The following is a 14,608-nucleotide window of genomic DNA, read 5'->3' as shown; positions in this document are numbered from 1 at the left end:
CAGACATAAAGAAAACATCCGCATTGTGACATATTTGTTCCAAAACACACTTTGTTCACTTCTCCTGAGGGTAAGCACTGTGGCACAGTCTGATAATTTTTCTTGGCAACATTGACTCACTTTCAAATATCCAATTTAAAGCTTTCAACAACAGCTCTTTAAAACTTGCTATCAAAGTGTCGTAGATTAACCACAAGGTATGAAAGGTGCAATGAACACAGATTATTTTGAAGAAACGTGTTTATGTAGCTTTGTGTTAACAAGTTATCAACAGAGAGATGATCTGTTTGCAACTTCTGAATATAAAATTAGTATCTATAAGATGATTGGTATAAACAAGTACATATTGAATATGAATTTAAAGAAAAATGGTAAACTGAAAATGAGTACCGTGTTGCACTGGTGGTTAGTAACATCAGAATGTCATGTGATAACCAATTTAAGTGGCTGCAATTTCACTACGGCACATTACACCACTCCCAACATTTCTGAAAGAATAGACAAGAAGATACAGGGATGATATCTTGTATTTTACAACCCTGTAGTATCTTGGATGTATTTCTGCCTGAACGAATAAACCAAACAAATGAATAAATGAATTAAGATTTCACATACTTTTTGGATTGCCTAAATCACTGTCAGGAACCCCTATGAATATTCCACATAAATTAAGACCGGAAGGTACAAGTTATTTCAGCCACGGCTCCCATCACGACGTTCCACATTCTGAGCACATGGCACATTTATGAACACGACAATGGCAGATTTATCGCGTAGTCCCATGCACTCGAAAACAGTGCTGTATTTCCCTTATGGTGCATTTGACCAGAAAATTCATACTGTCTCCTGTCCATTTTCTCACATAAAGTAGGTAAGCCTTTCCTGATAGCAGGCTCCACATTTGGACATTGGTTCCACTTTTGTTCTCTTAACCTGCTACTTGTACACCTAGAAGAGCAGCATTGTAATACTGGCAAGCATTCTAACAATAAAAAAAAAGGTATGAAAGAAACGAAAAAAACAACAACCAATAACATGAATAAAGTAAAAAGGTGACAAATAATTTGATGTGATGTCCATAATGGCTATGCAACATGTTTGACATGGCATTTAATTATTGCTCAAATTTCACACATGAACGTTCAGTCTTGCAGCCGTCTTGGCACAAAATACACAAACAATGATACAGCGCATGATAATGCTAAATCAGGCTGACACGAATGACTGGGTGCCTACCTTAACCCTCAGCTACAGTACTTTGGACCCTATGTGCAGCCAGGCTTTGGCCAGGTGAAAATAATATCTTTATATAAGGAAATGCTGAATGCAAGTCTCGCTATCAATATACAAGCTATCATACATAACATAAGCTGCCCGACTAAGCATTAAATCATTCCTCTGTCACCTCTTCTATGGTGGAGACATAATAAGCTAGGAGTATAAAATAACAAGAAACATTCTGCACACCTGTAGATCTGTATATAATGTGCCTGCACATACACATACTTCATGAACATACAATGTACTTGTGATGTACACTCCATTTGAACTCAGGTGAGGAAAAAAATGATTCATACAGCATAACCAACCACTGAAATGCTTTACAACAAAAAACATTAAATAATCACAGTATATATGTACAAAATGATACACAAAAGTAATGACATAATCATGGATGGTTCAGTATACAAACTGTTATTTTTTCTTATCTGAAAAGAAAACAAAATAGTAAATGTCATCATATCTACCTTGGTAACAATAAGACTATAAGATACTCTTGATGCAAATATCTTGCTATTCAAAGAAAAATTGGAATAAAAACAGCAAAAAGTTCTTTGATAGCCATATCCCATCAACCTCATTGCAAACCTCTGCAATCATATTTCACTCATTGACTTTGTGCGCACTCACAGTTGTTATTGGGTGTTTGTTTTTGTTTTTGTTTTTTGTTTTTTTAATCTCTCTGTCTTCCTTATGAGAAGCAAAGTGTTTATCATTACTGAATTTAATTTTCAATGGCCAGGTCGGGTTACACCACCGAAACAGGAATGAAAGGGTCATGGTTACATGAGACAGGGATCAAACAAATCACTCTCTGTTCTTACGTGGTCTATCAGACAGACTTCTTTCAGTCAAGCTTGGAGTGTGCTTTCTCCTCTAGTGCAGTGAATTTCAAACTACCTCACTCGTCCACATTCAAGATGTCTTGGAAAAAACACTGAGAAAAAACAAATGCCTTGACGATATGTAGTTAGCAATCATGTCATGTTGCTTCAACAAAATCTTGTCCTGCCCCAAAACTTTCTCTTTAGGTGCACAACAAAGGACAGAGCTAACCAGAACAGAATTCTTAATTCTTATCACCTCTGGGGTTCCCTATCCCTTGCTTGTTATCTTCATAGTTTGCAGACATGTCTGATAATATACTACAATGTTGCGGCACAGCTCATTTCCAGCTGTTCCATTTTTGTGTTTCTTGTGTCCAAAATGTGTGTACGGCCTACACTTGATCTTTTAATATAAATGTAGGTTAGGCACAAGCTGCGGACAGATTGTAAGAAGCGGCGGGGGTTAGCATGGATTAGCATTGCAGAGTTGGCATCTATGAGCTATGAATGATACCATTAGTTCACTGTGGTGAAAACAAGAGATTTCTACATGCAACATTCTGAGGTAAAAAATAAAATTTCCGCTGATTATTACAGCACCTAGGACATGCTGAGTAATGTAGATAAAGATATCAACTGCTACTAAAACAAAAAAGACTTCACCATTGATGAAATGTTTGTCCTTAGCACTAATCAAAAGGTAAATATTTCTTTTTTTATATCTCATTCCTTTCTAAACTGATTTTATCAGATAAACTTTGAATTCCTCTTTGAATTGTATGCTCTTTCACATTTCTTTAGATGTTTCTCATTATCTCACACCAAAGTTGGAACCTGAAGCCTCATCCCAACCACAACTATACCATCCCTTGACAAAATTTTGTCTCTCTTGATTATTCAATATTGCTTGAAAATTTTACTTCATGCATACAGTTTTCATAAATAAGTTCTCTGAAAATTGTTTTGTACTAGTTTCATATGTTGATAGGACAAGTATACTTAGTACAAGGTGTTTATTGTGTGACCAAAAAGTGACAATAGCATCTATGGGCAAAGTATCTGTGTAAAGCTCTCACACATGAAGATGGCAACTGTCAAAACTGGATCAAATGGAGAAACATGGACTTTCTCACAAATACAAACAATCTGTTCATCTTTGTCTCCTTTTTGAGAGCAAATTTTTCTTATTGAATTTTAATTGAGATAATCTCATGGCCTGGCAACAAAAATATGAAACTGTGAACGGAATTGCTAATTTGAGATTTTCACCAGCCAATTTCCCTTTCAGATACGTCAGTATATAACCCCATGCTTCTTTACCAACAACTTTGAATGTTACACTGTACTGCCTCATAGCCATGAAATCGCATAGCAGCTTTATGATGTGATACCAGTGTTTGCTACAAGCACATCTTTGCTAAAAAACATCACTCATGATTGTTCTGTCAGCATAAGCATTTTTACCGTTTGACTGACTTTGAGCATGCAGAATTCCAGAATAAAGCTGTCACTAAAAATCTGGGTTAACATGTCATGTTGCCACTTGATCCAAACATAGGAGACACATCATCAAAAAAGTGACTCTTGGATAGCACAATTAGTTAATGACACTCGACCTTGCGTTTCGATGAGTGAATCAATGACAGAAGCACAAGTCATTGTGATACCATCTAATGAATTCCTGGTAAGGGTTGCTTGCCATGAATATCGCTCTAAAGGACACAATGAAAACATTACAAAAATGTCTCAAGTCCATGTGAATGGTTATTGCATGCAAAGCAGGCATGCCATGCATTGCATACATTGCAAACAGTGATACCACTGATGTTTTGGGGGTTTTTTTCCCTTTTCAGTCACTGCTTCTAAATGACAGCTGTCTTAAGTATGAGCATGAAACCAAAAGATGATTCACATTGGAGATGCAGATGCAACACGGACGGACAACAGAATGTTATGGAAATTTTTACTTTTCACAATTCATTACACATTACGTAGCAGTTTTTTCAGAAAGGGGTCACTGGTAATCAATATATTCAAAACTTGGACTCTGAGAAAGCCCTTCCTCATACACAGTGTGTGGGTTTTAGGATGGGTAACATGATATCATATACCTGGGGAAGGACTAGGGTGTTTCCTTCTTTGGCAATAGCACAAGGGTGTGACAACTCGGGACTACACTGGGTTTGGGATACAGGGTCAGGGAGGTTCACTTAATACACTCTACACATACCATGCTTGTTAGATGACCTCATGCCACTATATGGGTTGGGATTGGTAATATCAAGCATCTGGTAGTGGCAGAGAAATGCTACATCCTGCACTGAATGAGAAAACTTCTTCAGCTGTCGAGACGAAGGCTACACATCTACTCCACCTGCAAGGATGGTCCGATGCAATGGCAGGGGTCCAGTACGGAAAGGAGTCTGAATTTGTCGCCCCTGGTCCATAAGATGACTTGATTCATGACTATGACGACTTGCAAACGTCCACGGCACAGGAAGCAAACGCGATCATGCATATGACCATTTGTGCGCTCGAAGCTTGGCGGCACCCTGACAAACACACTTATATGAAGACTTTACAGAACGATTCAGCGACAATATGCAGAAAGTGCTTGCATTTCCTTAGCACTGGAGTGAAGGCTAGCCCGCCCCTACGATTGGTGCCCCCTCCTGGCCTTATCTGGCCCCACCAGAAAAATTACCGCCAGGTAGACACTAGGCCACTCATAGCCAGACACTTCCTACATTCCCATCAATCTCCGGCTCATCCCCTTTGTCTATGTCACAGCTCTGAGGAGTCCTGGCATCATCGTTGCCATGGGAATCACCATTTATACCAATACACTCTCCAAGGGCATCCAGTCCTCCCTTTTCCCCTGGTGTCAGATCCTCGGCACTTTCGCTATCGATGATGCCCTGGTACTCGGACAGGTGGTAGGGCGAGTCCCTTGCAGGATCCGAGGCGCTTTTCCGCGGGGAGGACTCGCTGTTAGTATCTAGGGTGCTGCTTCCGCTGTAAGAGTGGGGAGGGGAAACAGACGGGGAGGTCATAGTGGGGGACGTCGTCGGGGTGGGGTTTGGGGTAAATGGCAACATGGTTGTTAGTGTGGGTCTGTTATTTTGAACGTAGCAAGGAGGAGGGAAGGGGGAGGAATCGACAAAGCGTGCAAAATAATAGGTGCAGTGCAGATGGAAGGTGCTCGACAGGATATGGATAAATAACAAAAAATATAACAGGAAGCAAATGCACATAAATTTCCATAGTTTGAATGGAACAAATCAAAATGTGATTAAAAAATTAAGAGAATAAATAAAAAGAATTTATCATTAGATAGGAAATGGAGGGCAGAGGTTTGGTAAGACCGATTGTATGGAATGTTTGGTGGAAAAAGATTTCAAAATAGGGCCATGTGAGAGAGATATAGAGAAAAATAATAGAGGGAGAGTTGGGTGTTGAGGGAAGAGAGGGGAGAGAGAGAGTGTGTGTGTGTGTGAGAGAGAGAGAGAGAGATGGGGAGAAAGGAGATGTTGGGTATTAGATGTCAAAATAAAGTGATGCTCTATTCTACTACACACATACATACAAGCATCAGCACTTTCGGCACAAAAAAGACAATTATCTGTTTTTGTTTTCTTATTGTTTTCATATCAACATGACTGATTTCATGATACTCTGGCTCTGGTTTCATGAGTACCAGAGTCAAACATGTTGTAATCCATCCTAATAAACCATACCCTTCACTTTATATGATTTCAGTAGTAAAAAACAAAAATTAAAGGACTTTGCTTTTCCTACTCAATAATAATCAAGCATCTACAATCATTGGTTTCTTTATTTTATGACCAGACTCTTGGAATGTTAAGAAGTGGTAGCAATCCCACTAAATACATTTCCCCCTCCTTAATTAGTTCATTACCACATAGAGCCTTCAATAAGAGAACAAAAGCCATTGCTAACTACTGTGCAAGGGTTAAAGGGCATGGAGAGTGTACATTAAAATAAAGCACTGAAATAGAAGAGTTTAGAATACTTGCATCACACATCTAACATCATCTAGCATCAGTATCAATGAACAGTATGAGTTAGATTGAGGTAAAACAGCTTGGATATACTGTGACAAAGTGAACAAATGAAATGGCATATATCAAACAGGGATTAGCGACTCACAAGAAGAACAATCTGAAGAAAATGCAGAGTCCATCTTGAGTCTGTTTAAGATCAGCTTTTAAAAGCATGAAGACTAGATGCATTTCCGTGTATAGGTCAGACTGTAAGAACTATTCAATGAGCTATTCAGGGATATCACCTGGGATGTATCGGGCACTCACTAAACTTTGATGAATTAAGAATTTGCAGTAAAAATATTGACCAGTTAAAAAGACTTCAGCCTGCAAAGTTATACAAAGATTCTTTCGAGATATTGCATGCCCTAATGGTAATATAAAAGCTGTTTCATGAATCATGACAGCAAAATTTGATTATGGTGTTACCATGAGTAAATGAAAGCAGAATTAGTTCAATGCAACAACAGAGTTAAAATGGAAATGCAAAGCAGTGTGCATTATGACATTTTAAGAATGATTTCTTGTAAAGTGGAAGAATTTGATGATGTTATGAACTATATGCATGATGGGAAAATACAACAAATATATTTGACATTTCTCAACAAAATGCACTTTTTCAATTGATTTTCAGATGACGATGATGAAGATTTGTTATCTTACGTGAATCAGATTTTGATGGCCAAGGAATAATAGAACACCTCATCATATCTCCCTTCATTGATTTTGTGTACAAAGCAGCTGAGAGCCACTCCACACCTCTTGCTAAAACGGAAGTCTGTAACCAAAGTATTATCTGGTATCTAATGTACTTAATCAAGGCATTGTCAGGGTTAACGGTACCAACTGACTTTGACTGAATCTTATCCAGTATTTCAGTGATAAGATACACTGTTTGATCGGGAGAGTCAGAATAAACCTGCATAGAGAAGGACTAATAGCATAAGTACCCTGTCATGGCTTGTCCTGGTACTTGATTTGATTGAATCAAGTTTGACAGAATTTTCACTGAATGCTTTTCCTAATCACTGACTGAAAGGCAGACTGAAAGGCTGTGACATTGTCCCTTTGACCTTTGACCTTCAGCGTCATGATTCCAATTCCAACCAGCCCATCATTGCATGGCTTAGCATACCTGTATAGATTTTCTATGTGATATCTTACAAGTCGCTGGCAATTAGTCACAGAATCAAAGAAAAGATGGACATAGAAATATGGATTAATAGACAGATAAACAAAGGTAACGACACAACATCATAGAGACTTCAGGGCCAGCCAGAAACAACAACAAAAGCAAGAACAAAATAAATCTAAACATCTGCACTACAGTTTGTCTTGTCAAGAAAAGAAAACTTCCAGACTTATCATGTTTAGATAGGAGGATTGTACTGTACATGTGAGTATCTACTCAGTCTGTCTGACAATCTCATAGGCTATTAGGAACAAAATCAGTTAAGGGTGGCTTGTAAGTCAAGGTACCATAGAAGACGTCTTGATCAAGCACCCAACAATGACACTGACACACTCCCATCATTAAGGACAGCTTCCAAGAAACATAATACGTAGAAAATAATCAGATGTGAGAACAAGTGGGGACCAATGTTGAATTTGAAATAACATTCGCCAATCTTGTGCATTAGATTATTTGCACATTGCATCATGGATAGAAGAGATTTTTTTTTTTTGACCAATAGCAGACATTTGAAAGAAGCGAGACCTATTTCTTTACTTCATTTTGTTGATGTCAGTATTTTGACATACTCAAACTACCCTGTGTCCCCATAATAAGTGTCCTATAGATCCAAGAACACAATGGCAAAAGTTCCTCTCAAATGTTGTTTCAAATCTGAGGTCAACATATCTCATACATTATAACACAGTGATAACCAGTTCGAGATTTTTCCTCCATTTATTTCTGAACAGTATTACCTCCATTGTCACTTGCAGTTACAGTATGCATTCCACGCTATGACATCAATATTGACTGTACTTAAAGAAGCTAGAAGCATCTACTAAAAGCTAGAGGTATGTTGTGATTTTCATGATTGAGAAAAAAGAAATTGAGCCAGATGACAGAGTATCATTCCCCCTTGTTCCTAGGCCAATATGAAATGGCTGACACTCATCTCAACACAAGGAGAGATCAATTTGTGTCATCCCCCGCTCTCCGAACCCCCTCTGTACTTTCACGCGCTCTCCCCCTCACCTTTGCGTAAAGTCAACCGTTTGTTCTACTTGAGCAGCGGAGAGTTTTCTCTCGAGCTCCTTCATGGCCAGACTGCCGGCATCATCGGTGTTGATGTTGACGTCCGAGAGGGAGGCCTGGTCCTCGCTGGTGGCCGTCACGGTTGTCGTGGCGGTGGTGGTCGTTACTGTTGTCGATTGCTGCTTCAGTCGGAATGCGGTCTTGGCAGGCGAGCTTTTCTCGCTGTCCTGTGCCTCTGTGACTTCCACAGCGGGCGTGTAACCTGATGCCTCCCCACTGAGGGGTGGGGTGCTCGGGACTAGGTCTGGTCTGGGTTCTTTGGGTCGAGCTCCTGGCAGGAATAAAAACAAACAAATTTCAACAAAAAGTGACAAAAGAGAATGCACATAATACCACTTTTCTCAGCTTATATACTGGTCATGTCATCATACTCCATGATATTTATCTTTCTATACTGACCTTCCTCTAAACTTACTTAATGATCATGTCAAAGTTTATCACAAAGATTTAACAAAAAATCAACTAGTAATGTGTTTTCCCTAAATTTTGTGCCACTTAGTCTTCATGGAAAATGATTTATGTATCGTCGCTGGGGCAACACGACCTCTTGTAAATCTATAAAATGTCAAATGTTCAGGAGAGCAAAAAAACATGGCAGCCAAATCACTACATGAAATGGTATAGCCTTTCCTTTCACATGCCGTGGTGGCTTCATTTTGGGGGTAAGACAGGATATCACTTAACTGATTATCTGACCATTAATCCAAAAAAGTCATTTTCATCAAAATTTGAGATACAAGGTCTTGTCACCCCAACAACGATATACATTGTATTATCAGTGGTTATGTGATGTGGGAGTCTTAACGAAGACTCCTGGGCTATTCTCCCTTAGGCTGGTTCATTAGTCGACTTTGCAAAGCATTTTCCACTCAACACTTCAGATTGGTCAAGGGTCTGTCTTCAGGAACATCAATTAAAAAAAGTTAGCTACAAGTGTAGTTGCCATCCTGACCATATAAGCATGCATAGCGATCATTCCCTCCTAAGACGAGTCTAGCACTTTCACAACAGACACGTATCACTAGCCACCCATCACTATCATCCTACCAGCTGGCAGCAATACCTGTTTCCTCTGTTGGGAGTGTCTTCTTGGCTTCCGAAAGGACGGGCTCCGTCTGTGACCGGGGCCTGTTGGACCCGCTGCCGTCAGTCTGCCTAGAGCTCTGGCCGTACATGCCTGCCTGGCCCCTCTTCTTGGAGGGGGAGTGTTTCACTGCAGTCAGAAAGGTCAACGGAGAAAGTGCAACGGGTGACACTTTATCCTCTGCACAAAATTTCACATATTTAAAACTACACCATACACTTGTACCTTCATTTCAGTTTACAGGAAATTAAATGGTCTCTATCACTTTTTTTTTTTGGGGGGGGGGGGGGGGGGGTGGGCAATTATGCTGTCTCTGATAATGATTTGAAGGCCCAAGTCCTCTGCAAAGTGTCACAATGCTAGAACAGCTTCCGAAAGAGGTCAAGCAATCAAACACACACACACACACACACACACACAGATTCTGTTAAACACAGGCAAAATGCAAACTTGAGAGGTACTGCTTGTTTGGTTAAGCTGTCCAACATTCCCATTTCAAGCTTTGTGTTATCTTCTGCGTCCAATTATGAAGTGTTCCAGACCATCAATCATGCACAGCATCATTCAAAGCGATGCGAACAAGATATGAATTGAAATTCAAAAGATTTTAGCATGATTTTCTTGGTGAAATAAACCAATATCTTGCTACCAAGCAACACAATGGTGCAATTTCTATCATTCTTGTATGTGAAACCAATTTATGGCCCCCGGCATCGCCCATCCTAAGATTTTACACTGTAACAGCGTTTTTCTAATGTAACAAAGGAAAATTTTGAATATTTTGTGGTTTGGCTGATACGTACCTTAGTACAATAAATACACAGAAAATTACTGGCAATAACCGTACATGAATTTTCCAGGGCCCCGTTTTATGAAGAGTTAAAATTAATTATATAGTTGATTTCAACTGTAAGTCTATGGCAGCCTGTGTGGTAAGGAAATTTAAAATAGATTTTATCTCTTGATAAAACGGGGCCCAGGACATAGAAACAGAATGCCCACATTAATGCCAATGCCTTTGATCATAACACAATTTGCTATTAGAAATATATGATACTGGTCAATTCATTCATTTATTGCACTGACACGACATGCCCGGTTGATATGGTGTCATGTTTATTGCTAGTCACCAAGAATGAACCGTAAGAGGTTGAAACCAATCACCTGTTTTGTTGGTCTGTTGGTCTGTTTGTTTGTTTGTTTTTTCACAGTGTTTAGGATGAGACAATAAGGCAAGATGACATTGAAGAGTTTATGTCATCTAACCACCAGCCTTAACATCACACTCAAGAAAGGTGGGTGGTCTCTTCGACAAAGAGTTTCATCACTACTTACAGTTCACCATGCAATTTTACATTTTTGGAGTCTCTTGATGACATTGGCAAACTAATTCCTTCCCCAGGTCACACAATGTATACAAAGTCATTTACATGTAGATTCTTCATTGTCGTAATGCCTTCTGTCAATCTCTATGATAATCAACACCATTTTGGTAGGAAATTTTCATATTGTATATTCATCACTGATTTGCGTCAAATAATCATCAGGAAGAATCAATGCACAAACCATTTTGCCGATTTTTTACTAAAATTTCTCTGCACTCTATGGCTAGCTGACATTGTAAAAGTACAAGCAGAATTTCCTCCCTTCTACACAGTCTTTAGTACAGCCATATTTGCACAATATACAGCATGCTTCTCAAAGACCTGTATGCTACTTTGATGTAGTTCATGAAATGAAGAGATGTAACTATGTCTGCATAGAATGTCTTTTTGACAATATTGAAGCAAGCAGATGTTGAAATAGCCTGTACAAAATTTTCTCCCTGATTATCTTCTTCGGCAGTATGGCTCCATGCAATAAAATCAGCAAAGCCGACTTAAGTTTTTTTCCAATGATTCCCTTTTCACCAGCAATCTACAAACATGCAACATGCAGCATCTAATAACATGAAATTGATGGGTTTGTAAAAAGCTTTGGAGATTACATATGCGGTATTGTGAAATATATATAATTTCTATCTCATTATGACACAGCTATAGTACTCTGCTTTATAAGCTTTAACCATTTGTCCACGATTTGCCTACAATCCTCCTGTATTTGACCTAATACGGACAGACCTCAAATTTTAGTATTCAAAACATCCTCTGATGGCTCTCTAATTCTTTACTGAGTGTTTCAATGCCCCATTATCAAGGCACACAAAAATTACAAAGCAGAGAATACATGTGAATCCATGACAGTTAAACACCATAACTTCAGTGGACTCGGGCAAATACCACTCCCAACTGCTGACGCAGCTCAGAGTCTGAATTCTTGTTAAACCGGGCAACTTGAAGGCAAAAGAATTTTGTCAGGGGAGAACCCTAAGAAAGAGTTAATTTGACTTTGAAAACAATGTCAAAGTAGATTAGTCAAAGTTCAAACAAATCAGACAACTGTTAAGAATATGAATTTATATATAAAAATATTGAAAGTTCTGATTGTCAGTAAGTCCCACATCCTGGCATCTGACAAGGAATTTTATACAGACACCTTTGACCACATGACTATGATGTCATTGGGGAAATTTCCTCATTTGTTTTGTCCAGTGAAAGACCACAATATGACAAAGTTATGATGTGTCACCTTTCTTTGTCTTTTAAATATGGATGTGTGACAATGTATTCCCACTACACAGTACTTATAAGAAATCGTCCTTCACGACGACATGAAAATAAATTGGTGATATTCTGTGTCAAGTAGTGACGGGGTACTACTGCTGTACGAATACAAACTACCAGTCTGGCAACCCGAGCACATTTCTTGAGCTGCCTATTGAATACCACTTTTGATGATTTACTAACATTCAAACGATCATATGGACATGACATTCTTTTAATTGGGTCCTGTTGCAGTTCACTTTTGCAGAATCTTTCCCTAACAAACTGAATTTGTTTAATGGTGCTTGTTGCTCCTGTGAAAATACTCTCATATATGTAATGAAAGATGTTGTTAAGAAGTAGCAAAAAATGATGTGATACGGGAGGGGGATGATGATGATTGTACATCATATGAAATTATTTACGTGCATCAAGTAGTCTTATGTAATTTAACAACATCACAGGTCCTTCTTTGGGAAAGCAGTAAACTGATATGACGAGAAGAGTTTGGGGTAATACAGCTACAGTGTAAAAAGTTTTATCAACTCATTGTTTGACTGGAATACAAAATGTGACTAATACTGATGAAAATTGGGAATTGTGAACCATAGCAAGAAGCAGACCTGTGGAACACAGGATCATCAGAGGAAATTAATGTTAGCCAGAGACCTAGCTCTCTTTCACCTAGATGACCATACGGCTTTTTAATGTACATGTGGCAGTGGAGTTCTGCAAACATACACCATAAAATATTCACCAAGGGTTCCTTGATAAATATCAAAGATTAATATTAAAGCACATCCATGAATTGATGGTGATATGAAGTGACAAAGATTACTGCATGCCTGCTACCAAATTTGATTAATTTTATCTAATTCTGACAATAGAGAAAGCTTCTGAAGTCATGACCAGATGTATTTTTATATGGTAAGCATTTGCATCTAAATGGAGATTACAAGACAGTTCAACAGGTCAGTTATTTTAAAAAGAACATTAACTCTATTAACCTTGTATAGAATTAACATTCTTGCACCTCTCAAATGACGGTATATACTACCAATGTATCTCCCTACACCTTTTAGATGAAGTATGGTGCATTGCTACAGAGAGCTAAAATGAATGATTTTCCACTTTTCCCCCCGTAGTCAAGCATGCTCTAAATGTCGAGGAAGAGAGGACGCTTCCATGAAATAAAGATAACCAAGTCACCTTTCAAAGCGTACGCATTTGCAAGGGAGGAAGTGCTAACTACGAACTGACTGAGAGGTGTCCGTTACCATTCGACATTGCAGGATCGTCACATTCAATTTGGGCTGCAGACAAAGTAATCATCAGCACTTTGAATCAAGTGGAACCATGTAAGTGACGTCACAGATGTCTAATCTGCAGTGTACAATTAGGCATATCGTTAGAAGAAGAAGCACAAGGGCGTGAGGACATACTCAGGGCAGGGTAGCCAGCTGGAAAACGAAGCATCGGATCAGGCATTACTGAAAGTCACCTTCAAATAATTTTCTGCCTCTGTGAAGGGGTTGTTTGCATATCTTCATAAAGGCATTCTCAGAACAATATTCATCACAAGGTGAAAAGACATGGCCTTATTATGGGTGACACAGATATCAACTAGTATCCTCAGAATATCATCCTTTTATTCTTCCACCAAGCATCTATGACATACTACTGTGTGAAGCCTGTGTAGTCTAACCCTTTAAAACTCTTTTTTTTTTTCTACCAACTCTAATGTTAATAAGTTACAAGATGAGACAATGTTTTAGGTTGCACACAGCAATCATGTGTAAAGGTAGCACATGAGAATGCCAAAACAATGGTGTACTTTGTGAAAGCTTCGAGTGCTGTACAACAAACAACACAGGCTCTTGTGATTGCATACCAAGGGGTAAAAGCACTTTCACTTTCAACACTGACATTTCACTACTTTGCTACTATGAAATGAAGGACATCACTGATGTTCAAGTAGTATTTGGTTTTTCCTACATGCTGCTATTTTCCCAAGACAGTACTGGTTAAAGATGCACATTTACTTTTAAACATGATTTCAAACCTCCTCCTTTTTTTCCCCACTGAAACTGCCACACAAGCTGCCTTTTGTAAGCAATAATAATGATCCAACAGGAAGCATTAATGGCTTGCGGAAGCAATCTTCCCACTGAAGTTGTGAGTGGACCCGGTGTAACTGTTCAAATAACCAAACATATTGCAGAGCAGTGGTTGGCAGTTTCACATCGTCTTCAAAACATTCAGTGACAGTTTGCATTCATAACAGAATATCATCTTGCCATCATCATGACTATCAATTGAATTTAAGGTGTTCATCCAAAAAACTTTAAAGGGACTGTACAGTACTGGTTGAGGTAAGGGATTCATGTTTTGAACATTTCTAAGCGAGATAAAGAGAAACCTCTTATGAAATATGAAAGAGCATG

The 14,608-nt window shown here is 38.7% G+C and overlaps 1 protein-coding gene across 2 annotated transcripts in view; it reads right to left on the bottom strand.

Annotated features, from left to right (window-relative positions):
• Positions 1-4,109: 4,109 nt before the first annotated feature.
• The window catches only part of LOC139740619 (phosphatidylinositol 4-phosphate 5-kinase type-1 alpha-like), a 59,226-nt gene continuing 48,727 nt past the window's right edge, over positions 4,110-14,608 (bottom strand). Inside the window, exons 14-17 of one of the 2 annotated variants that reach the window (XM_071651202.1) lie at positions 13,442-13,477; positions 9,502-9,651; positions 8,379-8,709; positions 4,110-5,123 (exon numbers count right to left, since the gene is read on the bottom strand). In XM_071651202.1, the coding sequence (XP_071507303.1) occupies positions 4,835-5,123; positions 8,379-8,709; positions 9,502-9,651; positions 13,442-13,477 (806 nt within the window). In that variant the 3' untranslated portion in view covers positions 4,110-4,834. The remainder of the gene's footprint in view (positions 5,124-8,378; positions 8,710-9,501; positions 9,652-13,441; positions 13,478-14,608) is intronic. The other variant, XM_071651203.1, reaches the window with a different exon arrangement.

The sequence above is a fragment of the Diadema antillarum genome, unplaced genomic scaffold, assembly GCF_040938485.1.
Source record: "Diadema antillarum isolate AM-2024a unplaced genomic scaffold, OU_Dant_1.0 seq00000870_RagTag, whole genome shotgun sequence".
Classification (NCBI taxonomy): domain Eukaryota; kingdom Metazoa; phylum Echinodermata; class Echinoidea; order Diadematoida; family Diadematidae; genus Diadema; species Diadema antillarum.
Note: the sequence above shows the minus strand (reverse complement) of the source record. Positions and strands in the feature narration are given on the sequence as shown.